Here is a 13,720-nt window from a genome sequence, read left to right as displayed (position 1 = left end):
TTGCAATATTTCTAGCCCTCACTGAAAATCTCCGTGCACATAAACCAGAGCAGCTTGAGCAGCTGAGAAAAACTGGGCCAAAAACCACTCCACCAGCCTCTCTCCTTCCTCGTCCTTTACATTGGAATGGAAAGATAGAAAAATCATCATTTTTTTTCTAAAAAGCAGAACACTCATGGTTTCTGTACAATTGCAGGTGCTTTCATTACATCTGAATAGGGTTATGATAAATCTACGCTCTTAAAAGTGAAGATCACAACTTGCTAATGAAATCACAAATTATCCAGAAGAAAACTGTGCACAGGCACACGCTGAGTGGCAGAATCTTTTGCCTCTAAAAGTTCAGTTTTTGCCTTTGTAATATTAAAGCCCAGCAGGGAGCCGGCAGCACACTGCTTGTGCTGTCTTGTCACGTTATGAGTTTCTGGTTTCAGATAAAAGGGGAGAAAGGGCCTTTAAGAAAGCAAAAAACTGGAGAAAAAATTAAACTTCCTTCTCGGAAACCTAAGGGTTGTTTTTCTGGAGATGATGGATAATGGCATTTCGAGTTATTTTAGTTTTTAATAGAGAAAATGGAGGCAAGTCATGGAGGGAAAAGAGAGTATATAAATAAATAGAACAAGGTGAAGTTTCAACAAGAGCTTCCCTCAACTTTTTCTTTCTTTCTTTCTATCTTTGTCTCTCTTTCCTTTTCTCTCTTTCTTTTTTTGAAATCTTAAACCCTATTTCTGGCTTGCATTTGGTAGGATTCCTGCCCTGGCTTTTATTAAAAACAGACTTTACGTGGTCAGAATTCTCCATCTAAAGCTAAATTTTAATAGGCATAAGGATTCTAACAAAGTCTTTCTTGCTCTCTCTCAGGTGACCCCCCCCTCGTCCCCCCAAGGATTTCCCTCCCAGTGCGCTGAACTGGCGCTGAAACTGGAAGGCTCAGCAAAAACCACCAATTTTCCTTTTTTACTCTGAACCCTCATTTCTGTTTTACTTTTGAGACTCTTTGCAAGGTCAGATCAAGTTAAGTCTGGCTCTAACCTGAGAATACTCCAGAAATTTTGAATAACACGCTGTTGTCCTATAAATTCCCCAAAGCAGGTGCCTGAAACCTGGCAGTTTCCCTTCTCCAGCAGAGGCTCCAGAGCCCGATTCCTGCTGCCTACCTTGTGTGTGTGTGAGCTGGGAAATACCAAGGGCGACTCCACCCGGCTTAACAAATCAATTTAGCATTCAACAGTTATCTCTGAAGGGTACTGGCAAGCCAGCTTATCTGAAACCCAGAGGTAAAGCAGCCAAGCGAGCAGGCAAAGACATGCACTTTCATTCTCGAAGACAGGCGCCACCAGGTTGCTCTAGTTCCTTCTTATAGCTAAACAGACAAAATAGCCCACTTTAAGGCTCCTGTATGGGACTCCCGTCTTCCCATGCTTAACACCCCCCCACCCCGCCCCACCAATGGCCTCCACACCTTCTTGGCACAACTGCAGACCCTTTCCCAGTCAATTTTAAGTTTCCTAAAACAATAATTTAATCTTGTGTGTGGTGAGGCTCAATGCTGACCTTTATGCTTGTTTACATGGAAGGGACAGTCTTTTGAATACTGCAGTGCAGTGGTTCTCCAGGGGAGGGTCCTCAAGCCTTCTCAACCCTAACCCTAACCTCTCCCCGCATCCCCCCACCTCACCCCCCCGCCTCTCTCCCAGCCGCCAGTGGCAATGTCTGGAGACATTCTTAGTGGTCACAACTGAGGGAGTGCAGCCGACATCCACTAGGTAGATGCCAGGATGCTGCTGGACATCCTAAAACGCATAGCACAATGTCCACAACAAAAATGTCAGTAGTGTTGAGGTGGAGAAACCCCGACATGGTTAGGAGACTGCTTGGGATTAAAGCCCAGCTCGATTCGGGCCTGGCTGAGCAGCCTTGGGCAAGTTGCTTAACCTCTGTGCCTCGTCTGTAAAATAGATAATAACCTATCTCATGGGGTTGCTGTGAGCATTAAACAAAAATGTACCTGCAAAGCTCTTAGGACAGTGCCTAGCATACATTGAGAGCTCAATAAATACTACCTGTTGTTACTATTATTACCAGAAATTCAGCTCAGTTCCAAATAAATTATAAGCCAAACCTATTGAGGTTAGAAAAAAAAAATACATAGGTTTGAGAGTACATATATCCTCTTTGATGGGGACCAAAATCATGATGGCAGTAACAACCACAGTGCTTTACAGTTTGTGAGACTCTTTCAAATACCTTGTCTCATATGATTTGGGCCACATCCTTGTTATATCTTTATTTCATAGATGAGGAACTCCTGGCTCAGTTAAATGAGTGGCCCAAGGCCTGTGGCAAACCAGGTCTTCTGATTGCACATCTCCTTCTATTCCCCCTACACTTCCCTTTGTTTAGTGGGTTAAGATGCCCCTTCTTCTCTTCATTATACCCAACAGCCTGAAGATCAAAATAGATGTAAGTACTGAAATCAGAGCGTGAGGTGACTCAGGCTTCATGGGTGGGCAGAACTCACTTCTCTTTTTATGGTACCTGCATAGTAAGGTTTTTCTTCATGGAGTATACAAATATTTTAACCCTCTGAATTGAACTTCTAAAAAACTAACTTTCTGTATGGGCTATTTTCTTTCATTTTTAAATTTCTGATGTTGAGGGAAAAAACCCTAATTCCCTCTATTTTCAAAATCTCTAATTAGTATATTGACCATAAATGTATGAAGGTTAGAATATAGCTTCAACTATATGTATACATATTTCAAGTCCTACTTATTTATTAGCTATTCTGTTTCACAGTTAAGCCTGACAATCTGCTTACAAATGCCAAATGTATTATTCAAATGTACAATGTTCTATCTTATATGTGATCAGTGACTGCACACAGCAATTATATGTCTGTATTAAAATTTCTATGCATAGCTTTTTAAAAAACAATCACAGATTAACCAGCCAGATTTTTACTCAGCCTACATTAAAGTTAATAATATTGGGTTTAAGGGTCAAAGTTCAGAGGGCAGATGGATAATATTCCTTGAAGTCAGTGGTTTTCTAGAATTCCTCTGGTAATAGAGAAGGCCAGGCCTTAGCTGGTGATGCTCTTGTGACCTAGGGAGCACACAGCTTGCAGCAACCCAGCCACGACTCTTTCATTTCAAAGGTCTCCGTCAAATTCTACAACCAGCTGCCAAAACGTCATTCATCTGGACCCAGGTTTCTTTGGTCCCATTTAGTTTGTGCCAGTTGAGAAAGGAGAGGTTTAGGCCATATACTGGTTTCTAAATGGTGTCACAGGCTCAGCAATCTTCCCATGATCCCCCTTCCGGAGGGAAAGCTGAAAACGTGTATGACAGAATCTTTACCATTTTCTTTTCCAAATCAATTTTGTCTGTCAGGCTATGAGAAGAGAACCGATGAGCATGGCCCTGCTTTCGGCCTCGCGCAGAACACTCACCTTGGGACGCTCGGAGGGGCCCTGGTGGGCCGAGACGGAACCTGTGGAGGCGCCCCGAACGAGTCGCTGCTGTTGGGGAAAGGAGGCAATGGGCCAGGCCGGAAGGGCACTGGAGGCGCTGCCGAGTGGGGTCCCGGGGAGGGGATGGCGGGTGCGGGCCCGCGGCCGGACGTGGGCCGCGGGAGGGGCGCGCTCAGCGTCGGTCTCCGCTGGGTGGGGCTTGGAGGCGGGGACCTGGGGGCAGAGACCGACAGCAGTTTGCCCATCCTCCTCTCCGTTGGAATTCATCCTTAAAAAATATTTTATAACTGCTTTTTAAAAAGTATTTTCTGACTAACTCAGACACGTGTTAGGGATGTTAAACGGTAATAGAAGGGTAAATAGTGAAAAGAAAGTTTCCCTCCTTTCCCCCCTTGCTCTGTGGAGACAACCAACATCTTTTCCCGGGTATCCTTTTTAACTATATTCTACAATATCTTCTCTCTCTCTCTCTCTCTCTCTTTCTCTCTCTCTCTCTCTCTCTCTCTCTCTCTATATATATATATATATATATATACATACATTGCTTTTTTGTACACAATGTTCTACAACTTAACATTTTTTTTTAAAGCTTCACATTAACTGGCCTGTGTTTTCATTCCACTACTTAAAGAACTTACTCTTTTTAATGGCTGTATAACGTTCCAATGTAAGGATATATTGTGCTTGATTTTTTTTTAAGTGCAAAGTTTTTTTTTAAATTATGTGTAACACAGTTATTTAAGTCAATAAATTTTTAAGGAATTTCACATGTTCTGATTCTTTCCACTGCCAATCACCTTAGTTCCTCCAAACTCATAATCTTCAAGATAAAATAGCCCTTTCAAAAAGAAGTTATCATGTAAGTCAGCCCACAATTCTTTTAGTTAGGCTTCTTTGATCTCCAATGAAATATGGACACACTTCAAAATTCCCCACCTGTAATCTTTAGGATCCAATTTCCTCAAGCGATTTACTTTAGGACCATGTTTAGGGTCAGGAGATGGATCTGCCCGGTTCTGAATTTGACACACTCTAAAAATGTACTAGGTTCAAATCATATTCACTCCTAAGCCATCACACCCTAGAACAGTACAGATCATTGGGATATGCCAATACCTAAGATAAAAAGTTTGTTAGGCTTTTCATAGTTTACTTGGCAGCTCTGTCCTGTAGTTCTTTCCCACAGATCTAACAAGTAGTTCTATAAGTAAAGGAAACCACACAGTTAATCTATGAGGCGTTTCCAACGATTTTGTGCTTGCTTTTGAAAGCGGTTGGGATCATCTGACCTTCTCTCTCGCTCCTGGACTTAAATATCTTTTTTCCTCTTTTTTCTTTAGGTTCATACTGGTTTAGGGAAGCACATTCAGAAAATGACACTGGACAAGCTGGGAGGCCTCCGGTGATGTGGAGCCATCTTCCTACCTGCGGGAATGCTGGATCCAGGAGTCGTCCACTGGCGGCGGTGCGGGCGTGAACGTCGTGGATGTGTTGATGTCACCGATGACCACGAGGGCTTCTTTAAGGGCTTGGTACATTCGAAGCATCTCATCCCGGCGCTGAGCCTGTTCCGCAGATTCCTCCATCAGAGTATTTTGGTCCTCTGAAGAATATAACTGTGCTAGGAGCTCAGAATTTATGAAATCTTTAACCTGCCAGGTCACCACAGAAAAGTAAAAAATGGGAATGAATGAGTGACTGAATGATAAACTGGTTCATAGCCTGTGGACAAAGGCCACAAAAGTCCACTCTGGGAAAAGGGATGCATTGTGCATCTATTTACGCTTATTTTCTTCATTATCCTTCCAATGCCAATAATAGTTTTCCTCTCAGTTTTATGGCTGTTGACAGTAAAGAAAAACATAGATTAGTTGAAAAGAGGGCCAAACCTCACCATCGCCAGAACAGGGCCTGTTGGCTGTACAAGCATTTCTGCAATGTTGTCTGAGGCTGCTTGGCTTATATATAGACAAGGGAAGGTACCAGGAGATAAGCAGTGGTATTTTCAACAGGAAACAATGACACACAGAAACCTATGTAATAACACAAGCTATTCCTTCCTTGGTATTCCCAGCCCTTTACCTAGCTTTTACCAAAATCACTGGAATACTATTAAGACCCCAGGTTTCAGTGTTGTTTCAAAAGTGGAATCAGCACCAATAAGTGAGTATTTATTAAATACAGAATTGTATATAATTATGCAAGTTGATTTACAAAAAAAAAGTGATATATTCTCTGCTTTCTAGAGCTTAACAGTGATGAGGACTGACATAAGGTTCCATAGTTAACAGATATATGAAAACAAACTAAAATATGAAAAATTCGTATGAGTCTTAGGGGAGGGGCATTTTGTGGCAGGATGAGAATGGAGAGGATGCATATATTGTGTAGCCCTGAGGGAGAGAGAACCAATCATTATATTTCATCAAGTCTAAGGCACCACTGATTTTAAGACACACCAGTCTTTTATGTGCCACTAAGAAAGAAAAAACACCATCAACTAAACTACAACAGAATGCCAAGATGTCATTGAGTGTAACATGCATCTTCATGTTAGAAATGTTAAATGTGAAAAAAGTGAATGTGAGAATCAATGAAATCCAATGTGCCTTTACAAGTTATCTGATTTAAATTCTCACTGCATACTTATGAAATGTATATTATTATCCCAGTTTTACAGATGAAGGAACTGAATGGACTTCAGAGAGTTTAAGTAACTTGCCCAAAGTCACACATTAAGTTGAACCCCAAATCTTCTGACTTGAAGTCCAGTGCTCTTTCCATTAACCCCCTTGCCTAACTTTGAGTGCTTAGAAAAGATAATTTATGTTTAAGCATCATTATTTTAGTGTGGTGCACATGTATGCCAATTAACTTAAGCTTAGAAAAATAAAGCAACTTGGATTTTTCAGTTTCTCTGTTAAATGAGAAAGCTAGTGCTTATCTAGAGTCACTGGCTCTAAGAAAGGCCAAAGTCCAGTATATTTAATTGTTACTAATTCAAGCAGACAACAGAACACCTGTCAGATGCTCAAAATTCCTGGGTTGTAGTTACATTTGTAACTCAGAGATGACAAGACTCTAAAACACATAGCTTCACTATTTTTTAAAGGTATCAAACCATGTAGATAATTCTACTAATCCGAAAATTCAGCTAAATCACAGCTTTGTTGTGGTGAAATAAAAAGTGTTCTCTGCACATATTCTGTAAACCAGGAGTGATTTAAATGTGGAAGCAATCTAATACACAAGATGTATTTGGGCAACTGTCTGGTGGAAGGGAAGGTTTATGTGTGATAGCTGTGGAAGGTAAATTTGGCCAGATAACCCTGGGCCAGGTTTCAAGGCCTTGAATATCAAGGAAAAGTGCTTGAACTTTATCCACTTGGCAATGGGAAGCCATGGAAGGCTTTTAAAACAAGTAAGTGAAATAATAAAAGAGAGTTTTAGGAAAATCAATCTGGCTGTGATTGGAAAATAATTTGCAAGTGTGGTAGTAGAGATAAATCTGTCAGAAGGCCATTGCAGATCATTTATGAGATGATAAGGGTTTAATTTAGTAAGTGGCATAGAAAATATGGGCAGATATAAATGACATTATAAAGGAAAAACCAACAGGACTTGGTGCTGTTTGGATGTGAAGGGCAACAAAGAAAGGAACAAAGACACCTCAAGAATTGAGGTTTGGGTGAGGGGAAGTCAAAGAAAGTCAGATTTAGAGAAGATAGTAAATTTGGCTTAAGAAATACTTCATTCCCCTCCTTGAAGATTTATTTACTGCCAGACACACTTGCAGGTACCCAAGGAGTCATGCACGCTTGCACAAATCTTCCACTGTGAGGTGTGTGTATCCACTTGGAGAGATGATGCAACTCCAAACTCAAAACCAGACAAGTTTCCTGGCATTGACCATCAGTTGGGTTAAGCTCTTTTGAAGCTTTACATCTTCCTGGAGTATCACTTAGAATCTATTAAACACAATTTAAAAGAAGATTCTTCCAAGAATAGATTTAAAGCAGATCTGAATTAAGAAGCAACTGTCAAACAAACCACAAAATAAAATAGTAAGAGCCTGCTTCAGCATTTTGATCAAAGATCTGCCTTGAATCAACTCTTCCACATCAAAATGTTACACACTAAAACTGTAACATATCCATAGATATGGACACATGGATATGTAACATATCCATAGATGGATAGTTGGATAGTTGCCTACTATCCAACAGATTTGGCAATGTTCCGAAATAATATGAATAATTTTAGCATGAGAGAAAATGGCAATATAGCACAGTGGTTACGGGCATATTCTTTGGAATCAGACAGCTCTGAATTTGAGTCCTAGCTCTAACACTTATTGTTCTTGGACAAATAATTTAACCTCTTTGAGTTTCAGATTCCTGATCTGTAAAATGAGGTTAAAGGTAGGAGCTGCCTCAAGAGTTGGTGGAAGGAAAAAAAAAAAAAAGAGTTGGTACAAGGATTCAGTGAAAGAGTGAATATAAATTGCCTAGCATGATGCCCAGCATTTAGTCAGTGCTCCAACAACAAAAGCTGTTCTTTTTACAGTATATAGTCTAACTTGGCGTTAGGTATGAAGGGGTAGGAGGTTAGTGCAACAGTGCTGGCATCAAGTGACATAGTTCAACATAAAGCATAAGTTAACATTTTATTTTGCACTTAAGAAAACTTCTAGAAAGACTCTTCCCCTCCTGCTAGCCTCACTTTCTAATGCTACAACTGGAACAAAGGTGGGGGACTTCGGGGAGTTTCCAGACACTTCAGGGACTTTCTGAGCAGTTTGTATGTCAATGGTACAAATATTTAAACCAAGGATTCTGCACAATTGGAGGGCAAGTGGATCCATTTTACATGATAGCATTTAGAAAATACCTCACAGAACATGACATAAACTAATTATACTTGGATGTGAGATTTGAAATAATATTTATGCCTTTAATTATAACACCTTATAACCTATACATCTTTGTGTGGTTCACCAAAAAATTCTCACACACAAAACCTCATTCCAGTTCAAACTCTACAGGCTAGATAAACAGGCATTACTGCACCATGTCGTTCTGCTCAGTGTAAAGGAATGTGAGGTCATTAAAAACGTTCCACATGTTTTCCTCTCTTTCTTACTTTAACCCTTCTCTAGCAACCTGCAGTATTTTTGGATCTGTAACTTTGTCTTTATTACTACAACCATTTTAAAGCCTTCACAAATAGGAGAGGCATTTATAGAGTTTTCATACAATTCAGTTTACTAAGGAGACCATTTCCTTAAAATCTGTTTTGAGACAGGAGGAACTACAGAATGGGACAGTGATAACTCTCATTCATGTGAATACGCACATAAAAATTTAATTGAGAAGTTTAATTTTGTTTAGTTTTAGAGACGGACTTGGGTAGAATTTTGTGATTCTTTGAGATCTCACAATTCTCTCATTTCCGCTTAAGGCTGCTTTACATTTCCGAGGGTTTTCATTTTGCTAAAGACCAACGAAGTTTTCCTTCTTTAAAAAAAAAAAAAAGTAACATCCTTTGACTCACAAAGGTCGAGAAAAGAAGATAGATGCACAAAAAAGTACGTACTGTATGATTCCAAAGTTCAAGAACAGTTAGAACTCATCTACAGTGTAAGAAAGCAGGAGTGTTACCCTTGGTGGGGAGTGATAGGGGAGGGGGAGAAAGAGTGGGGCTTCTGGGTCCTAGTCAGGATCTGTTTCTTGGGCAGGATGCAGAATTCTTGACCCGTGGAAACAAATCAGTGCTCTGGCATTTAAGATGTACTTTTCCCTCAAATAATGAACATTTAAAATAACACTCTACTTCACACACATTAAAGTTACAGTAAGTTTTGAAACTAGGGCACATGTTACTAATTTTCCACCAAAGTATCAATGGCCAAGGAGAGTGAACCTGGACCTCCAGGGGTCCAGGGGCACAGGCTCCAAGTGTGAAATGCCTCTAGGTTTCATGTTTGGTTCTTAAAATGTTTCATAAAAAAACTTTACATTCTATTTTGTATTAGCTGGGTTTGTTTGAATATGAGGAACAATGTTTTAAATTACTTACTAGTTAAGATACAAAACATTGTTTCTCATATTCAAACAAACCCTAATTAAATCTTCAAGTAAAATGAACCCTCTGGGCGAGTCACTTAAACCTCTTGGGGCCTCAATTTCTTCATTTGGAAACTGCACAAAATCATGAGTACCCAGCAGGTGGCTATTCTGTTCAAACACAGAATTGTGTGCCCCTTAGCCAGTAATACTTTTCGAATAAAACTGGATCCACTTTTTTGATTCTCTGATGGAGAACTTCTGGTGGTGTGAGCTACAGAGAAGAGGCCATCAAAATATGCTTGCTGTGGGGCACTATATGTGTGTTTTCTTTAATGTACCGAACAAAACTCTGTTTCTTTGCCTGTAGCCTGTCTAGAACAACCGCCTGTCGTAAGCTTGCTATTTCTTTGCGCTGCTGTTACCTGGTATGTTTAAGCAATGAAACAGCTGCTGCATTTCAATAGACAAAGGCTTACAGTATGTCTGAGGGGAGGCATTTATTGCTGGCTTTAAATTTCTTAAACAATTCCATATGGAGACTTGAGTGGCAGAACGCTTAATGTAAACTTTCAAAGGAAACTGCCCACCAAATTCTGAACTTTATGAAAGTTGGCTGGAACATATTCTTTTTCAGAAGGCAGAGTAGTCACTCCCATTTCAAAGAGGAAGGGCCACAGCACCATTTTCAATAGTGATAGTCAACAAATAGAGGACCCGGCTTTAGGCATTTATTGGTTCTGGAGGAACAGCTAGCTTTCTCACCCACAACCATTTGTAGAAACAGCAGGGTTAAGTGGATGGAATTCAGAATAAGGAGTCAAAGTATGTGTTTTCTTGTTGTGATTCTATGATTAATTCTCTCACTTGAAGATCTCTTCACTTTAAAAAAAAAAGTCAACACATATGCATGACACAGTGCTGGGTGTTCACTGTGTTTCTGTTCCTGTACTCAACAGGAATGAACAAATTCTTCTGGAATGAACAAAAAGGGCTCAGACGTTCTGTACAATAAAATGCCATGAGAATATGAGTACATTTTTAAAAAGGGATTTGTATTTTTACATATACATAATTACATATATAGATTTAAAATATATATATATAACTATATACTCTTACATGTATAGTAAAAAAGTGGATAAAATAATACCCAAAGAAAAACAGTCATCCTAGATGTGTAAAACTATTTTCTGGTAGATATGAAAAGCTAAATTCAAACAAAGATAACCATAACTTCATAAGAATCCAGCATTACATAATGTTTTTGCTTTCTCCTTATTCCTATTAATCTCTACTTCAAGGTTTGACCTTGGAGATCAGATCTTAATTGAAGTCTTCTTTCTCATGACTCTTATGTGAGGTCTCCCTGGAGACAATTAGCAGAACTTTACTTCCATGGATAATACCCTGTAGGTGGGGCTTTCGCCATTTCATGAAGCAAGTGAGCACACCAGTGAGGAGTGAGGGCAATTACCCTCACGTTTCTCTCTCTCTCTCTCTCTCTCTCTCTCTCTCTCTCTCTCTCTCTCTCTCTCTGTGTGTGTGTGTGTGTGTGTGTGTGTTTCTTGAGAAGGTGAAAGTAGGTTAGATCTGCAACAGGTTTTTTTTTTTCCTTTTAACTAATTTATGTCAAGCCACTCCTCACAGCTGTAGACAGGAAGTGCTATTTCCTGTGCTGATGATATAATATAGTGCAGAGCAGGGCAGCGTTTGAACTGATGGCAGCACTAATGACTCTCAGTAAAACAGTGAAAAGATAAATGATACTTAATCAGGAAAATGTTTAAATAAGCAAGTGCCTGGATTCCACAGGCAAAACAACCTGAACTCATTTAAGTGAAGTTAAGAGGGTAATTTAAAAAATAGACTATTTGCTTAGGACTTTATATTTTTCAAAATGGCATATAGTCATACTTATGATGTTCTCTGACAACTCTGTGGGGTAGTTCAGGGTTCTTAGTGTAGTTTTAGCAGTGACTGAGTTCAGATCAGAGGGGCCAAATGATTTGCTTCAGGTCACACAGCAGGCCATTGACCAAGCTTAAGTATATAATTTATAGTTTCCAATATATTTGCAATACATTGCTTACCTGCTGATGCATCAAAGCATCCTACTAACCTTGTTTGAATACACGGAATGTGTACAAAAACAGAGTGAGTTAAAAACAAGATTGCTCGCGTGACCGTTTGGGGCTTCTTAAAGTCAAGAAACTCATAGATCATGAATAACAAACGGATTGTCATACTTAGAATTTTGAAAGGAATCTTTATATATGGATAATGGCTATTTACAATTCTTAAGTAGGCAGCCATATTAGTTTCTTACAATTATACTTTTCATAGTACTTCCATATATACTATCTTGTGGAACAAATCCCTAAGCCAGGTACTTTTTCTATGATTCATATTTCACATATGGAGGAAATAGGTAGAAATAAGTTAAGGATTTGTCTTAGGTTAACAGAGTCGGTAGCAGAGCCAAGCATAGAATCCAGGTTTCTCCTAAATTCTAGTGTGGGGCTCTTTTCAGTACTTTACCATCTAATTTTTATTTGTTACAAGCAAATGCTCATAATATATCATTGATTTAAATAAGAAGGTGTCCTTAGAAGATAACTAGGAATAAAATCGTTGGTGTCTCACTTTTCAAGAGTCAGAAAAGCCTGCTATAAAACACCTCATTATAGCCTATCTTATCTAAAAGATAAGTTCTCAAACAAATTGTGATGTTATTTACACTTTAACAAAGTAGCTAACAAAAGGACCAAACCAGACCATGTAATTTAAGTATCATTTTCTGACTGCTATAAAAATAACCATGAAAAGGGAGAGATTCTATGCAATATAGATCAACAGATGGCTAGTCTCGCAGGCACTTTGAGATCCGTGGCTCTTTCATCTTTACCTTAGAAAAGAAAAGGTAACTGACTTTGTAGCCAAGGGCACAGGGCAAAAAGCCCTTTCCCATGTTAAAATAGCATTCCACAGTTTTTAGAAGGTGAAAATAATCATATTACCATATTCAGTATGTGTGTGTATGCAGAAGAGAATAAATATCTTTTGCCTTTAATCTCAAAGTCTAGGAGCCAGGGTATCTGGTTTTATTGCTGGCTTTGCAACTAATTTATACCCTGACTAGAGTATTTTTGCTCTGCTTTATTGTAAGCAAATTCACACCCTTCTAGAGGAGACAGCCAATAGGGAATACCACTGTACTGTATCTAGAAGTTTTATGTTTTCTTTCTTAAGTTCTCTTCCACTCGTCAGTCACTTACCACTTGTAATGGAAAATGATAAGCCTAGGTGGTAGGTATTTCAACCATCCAGAAAATATCACAAAGAAGCTGAAGAGAATGTGAGCAATTTCCACACTAGGATGGGTTAGAGGTTAAAATGAGACAGTTTATAATCACTTACATTATTGATCATAAGATGCATTATCGTTTTTGGAATTAGGTCTCGAATACATTTGTTGATAATAGACATGTAGGAGTCTACGAGGTTGCGAATGGTCTCCACTTGCCTCTCCAACTGTGGGTCCATGGAAAAGTTTTCTGCTTGGCCATTCTCATCATTTTCAGTCTAACAGAAAGGAAAGCCAAACATGGATTATTTCACACTTATTCAGAAGAGAAGAATACCAGACATTATCAGATGAAAGACTTCTGTTTACTGAATTTGGAGTTGTACTACTAGATGGTAACATCTTTATCTTATCAAACAGCCATTAATTCTGAAAAGAGATCAGAACCATGCAGTTATTATGCTACCTTTAGCCTGCCACAATTGAGGAAAAGCAAGTATTGTAATTCTGAATGAATGTTTAGATGGATGACCAGATAAACAGTGCACCTAACAACATACCTCCAGAGAACAATCTAATCTTAAGCCATTTGCAAGCTGGCCAAAGAACTGAATCCAAACATATGATGCAGATGTACACTTCTGGGAGGCGTCTCCAGGGATCCTATAGATTAGAAATAACCTTGGTGTTGTTCTGGAACTCCTAGGTCTGCTCTGGAATGGATCAGCACTTGGATCAGTCCAGATTTAAAACTAAATCTCCTAGGCCTGGCCTGGAGCCAAAGTAAGAGATATAGGGGATAATTCATTTTTCCATGCTCTTGCTGGAATTTGTTATATAAATTCATGCTTCTGTCATCACTACTAAAGGCTG

At 39.2% G+C, this 13,720-nt stretch overlaps 1 protein-coding gene and 1 non-coding gene across 10 annotated transcripts in view; both read right to left on the bottom strand.

Annotated features, from left to right (window-relative positions):
* DNM3 (dynamin 3) overlaps positions 1-13,720 on the bottom strand; it is a 570,760-nt gene that overhangs the window by 26,384 nt on the left and 530,656 nt on the right. For 5 of the 9 annotated variants that reach the window (XM_067728651.1, XM_067728649.1, XM_067728650.1 and 2 more), the window contains 3 exons: positions 12,961-13,125; positions 4,901-5,127; positions 3,455-3,688 (listed from right to left, as the gene is read on the bottom strand). In XM_067728651.1, the coding sequence (XP_067584752.1) occupies positions 3,455-3,688; positions 4,901-5,127; positions 12,961-13,125 (626 nt within the window). Of the gene's footprint in view, positions 1-3,454; positions 3,744-4,900; positions 5,128-12,960; positions 13,126-13,720 lie in introns of all 9 variants that reach the window. The other 4 variants (XM_067728647.1, XM_067728648.1, XM_067728645.1 and 1 more) reach the window with 1 other exon arrangement.
* Positions 4,636-4,770, bottom strand: LOC137220356 (small nucleolar RNA SNORA18). Its single transcript, XR_010941657.1, has one exon. It is a non-coding gene; the product is annotated as a small nucleolar RNA SNORA18 (small nucleolar RNA).

Source organism: Pseudorca crassidens, chromosome 2 (assembly GCF_039906515.1).
Source record: "Pseudorca crassidens isolate mPseCra1 chromosome 2, mPseCra1.hap1, whole genome shotgun sequence".
Taxonomy (NCBI): Eukaryota; Metazoa; Chordata; class Mammalia; order Artiodactyla; family Delphinidae; genus Pseudorca; species Pseudorca crassidens.
This window is presented reverse-complemented; position numbering and strand designations above follow the sequence as displayed.